At 49.8% G+C, this 3,602-nt stretch overlaps 1 protein-coding gene and 1 pseudogene across 1 annotated transcript; both read right to left on the bottom strand.

The window, feature by feature from the left end:
- Positions 1 to 241: 241 nt before the first annotated feature.
- LOC145418565 (uncharacterized) lies at positions 242 to 1,090 on the bottom strand. The gene has a single exon (XM_080286932.1). The coding sequence runs from the start codon at positions 1,088 to 1,090 to the stop codon at positions 242 to 244; it is 849 nt and encodes a 282-aa protein (XP_080143058.1).
- A 1,317-nt stretch (positions 1,091 to 2,407) lies between these two features.
- On the bottom strand, positions 2,408 to 3,229 carry LOC145418564 (uncharacterized; annotated as a pseudogene).
- Between the last annotated feature and the right edge of the window lie 373 nt (positions 3,230 to 3,602).

The raw sequence follows: 3,602 nt of genomic DNA, 5'->3' as shown, positions 1-3,602 counted from the left end.
AACGTTGTAGCAGTACACTGCTTCAGCTATGGAACAGCCTTTCCGTGCCAGTATAGTTTTCACGGTTCGATGATTTCTCTCTGATATTCCATTACCAGATGGAGCGTTGGCACACCGATACCTGATGACCATACCCCAACGCCTGGCGAACTCTTTGATCGTTGAGCTACGGAAGCTGGCAGCATTGTCAGTTAATAGCTCCTTAGGTGCTCCACGTTCATAAAACACAGACTCTAGCTGTTCAACAACACTGATGACATCTTGCCGCCTGAGTCTTTTTCCAGATGGCATAACGTGTTGGCCCACAGTCGATGAGCGTCAGATAGTGCTGGTTTCTGACATGACAGACGTCCATGCTAACTCTGCTCCAGATCTCTGAAACCCCCAACTCCCCTTTCTTCCACTTCTCTGGTGCCGGATCAAAGGATTGACATTCTTGACAACTCTGAAGAACACTGCGAACCTGCTGCCTCTGAACCGTAGGATAGAGCCTTCTGCAGAAGTACAGTGTACGCTTGATGCCGGGATGCTCGCTGGTTTCATGAATGTTAACGATGTCCCTGTCTGAAACACTGGCAACAGCTGCACAGCTTGTCTGCCCGTTTGCTAGTGTCATCCACCTCTTCGGTACTCGTGTTAGCGCATCTGCTTTGTTTTCAGTAGAAGACACAAACTTTACTTCCAGGCACAGATTATACTCGACGATGATAGATTTAAAAGTCTCTAGGCGCCTACAGATCAACATTTCACTGGAAGCTCTAGTCTTCAAACGAGATTTTCCTGAAAGAGCATCCGCGATCCAGTGGAACACAGTTCTTGAGTCAGTCATAAGAGTCAGCTGTTTCATCTTCCAGGAGATTGCAAGATTTATCCCCTTAATAACAGCGTCCAGCTCCGCAAGATTAATGTGAGAGCACTCGTCCCGTCGTAACCAACACGAGTCTTCAATAACTTCACCTTTCACCTCCAACACAGCTCCCAATGCGAGTGAACTTGCATCTACCCATAGTATAGCTTCGTCTCCCGCCACATCCCATCGTCCTCGGGCCGGGTCTGAGTTCTTCACCCGCTCCAACGTGTCCGCAAGCATCGAGTGCAAACTGAGGTCATTAATCTCGTCGTCCCACGTAGTCGTGACCTCATTGGCCCGTCTTTTAATGTACGACGCCGCCACTCGCAACCAGCCACAAACAGGAAGGTGACTCGTTAGCTGCCCGCAGAGTGAAAACACTGTCCGCCTAGTCAGCTTTTCAGGTAGCTTGCCAACGCCGTTATCACGCTTCCAGACGAGACGATCGTGCTCCCCCCCCGACTCTAATGCCCAGCACACGAGCTCCTTCAGACACAATCTCGGGAGGTTTGCAGAGCAGGCCGTGACGACTAAGGTGCCATTCCACTTCTGCTGCACTCGCCACACTTTCGTCCACCAGAATATCGTCCAGGTATGGTGAAGTGGCGCGGTTTATCTTCTCGTCCATGCTCAACACACGACTCGGGACCTCCTTCAATACTAGTGGTGCGATGTTCAGTCCAAAGCCCAGTCTAGTTAAACAGTAACGTCTCCCACGGAACACCACTGTCTGGGACGACCATAGCGATCTGTGAACGTGTATCTGTAGGTAAGCCTTGCGCAAGTCAATGAGAGCGACCCTCTGTCCACGCCTGCGCCACTCCCGTATCTTCTCAGTGCAGACGTCCGCTTCAGCTGTGTGCAAATTAAGATGGGCATTCAATTCACGAAAATCAAGGACAGGGCGTACTTTTTTCTTGTTTTGCTGCACGACAGCCATCAGAGGGATAGTTCCTTTCACAGGGCCATGTATACTCTCGTTGTATGGAACCAGCCATCTGTCCTTAATCCATTCACACAGTTCATTTTCATATTCTTTTCGAGCTTCATTCGGCACCCTGTATTCAGAGACAGTATTCAGTAGTCGTGGAGGCTCTGAGTTATCACGCCAGTTCCACAACACTGTCCACTTTTTAGCTGCACTGTCATATGTTACTTCAAAATCCCTCTCGACAATATTTCGTTGTATGGTAGGTACTGTCACGGCTGAAGCCTGCACTTCCTCAATACCAAATTGCACTTTGTCTGGTGAATGCACTGTCACTCCCTGCAGGGCTTCAACACCGTTCATGCCCAGAATAAAGTCAAAATTAAGCGGCTTGGAAGGCACTACAATCACATTCACAGACACGGACACTCCTGACAGTAGCTGGACTGTTACCACACCTGTTCCCATACACATATAAAGCTCACCGCTTACTGTCCTCACACTGATATTTCCTTTGGTCCAGCGAGAGCACATGGAAACGTGTGCAATACTCTGAGTACAGCCGGTGTCTACCAAGGCATCACAGTTCTTTCCATCAACAACCAAGCGAGTCACTGGTAAAGCGCCTCTCACTGACGGTCTGGAGAGGAGGCTGGCGCTGGTCCCACCTCTCCTGATCCATTTCCTGAAGGGCATGAGGTAGCGATGTGGCCTCGTCCCCCGCATCTGAAGCAGCACACATTACCTCGCCCACCTCTACCTCTGCGCACACTGCGTCCAGCCTGGCAGTCACGAGCGTAGTGGTTCGGCTGGTTACAGGAAAGGCAGCGCACACCACCAACACCAACTAATGCAGGAGCCACTGTGTGCTGTCTGGAGCCGGCTGGTTGTGCTGATGCCCCATCATCGAGGTAATTATCCGCTAGAACAGCTCGAGCACGGTTCAGAAGTTGGTTCATATCCATAGTTTCCATGCGTGAACCAGCTCTCAGAATGTGGCGAACAGCTTCTGGAAGACCAGCTAAAAAAGCACAACATAGACCGGCGTCGGTTATTCCTCCAAATCGTGTAGCCAGGTGGCGCAGGTCAGCCAAGTACACGTCAACAGACTCGCCATCACGCAGCCTACGGTCCACAAACTGCTCATAGGCAACAAACTTGTCTGCAGCAAATGCCGAGGTGAGTGCATCCTTTATGGTGTCGAAGTTCCCCTTGTCTACGCTGCTGAGCTGCTGATAAACAGAGAAAGCCCCGCCTGTGAGTCGCAGTGGCACAATGGTGTGTAGATCGGAGATCCCTCGTAGCCGACAAACCAGCTCCAGCTTTTCGATCCACTCTACCACCGAGTGCTAGGTACCGTCAAATTCCGGGATCAGACGAAGTTCCGTCGTAAGGCTGTCTCCTCGGGCTGAGGTTGACGATGCCGGTTTGCCACTATCACTTCCGTCCATCATAAGTTGCGAGAGAATGCCTAGATAGCTTGTAATAAAGTCTGGGCACAGGCAAGGGAAGGAGGAAGACAACCTCTTCGACTGCTGGTTTTATTCTCACTAACTCGTCAATAAACAGCCAACCCTTTCATCAGGTCGGTTTGATAACTGACAGATTCGAACACAAAGTTCGACACAGGATGAATTCTTTTCTTAAATATACATAAAATGGGAAAAAGGGCAAATGGCATTATTACCACCTCTAAGATCAGCACCAACTTAACAGACATAGCATGACATAGACATAGCATGACAGGCATAGCATGACATAGACATAGCATGACATAGACATAGCATGACATGACATAACAATTGTTACTCCTGTACACCACAC

The sequence above is a fragment of the Coenobita brevimanus genome, chromosome 115 (assembly GCF_032717465.1).
Source record: "Coenobita brevimanus isolate Jiangsu-jjx chromosome 115, ASM3271746v2, whole genome shotgun sequence".
Taxonomy (NCBI): Eukaryota; Metazoa; Arthropoda; class Malacostraca; order Decapoda; family Coenobitidae; genus Coenobita; species Coenobita brevimanus.
This window is presented reverse-complemented; position numbering and strand designations above follow the sequence as displayed.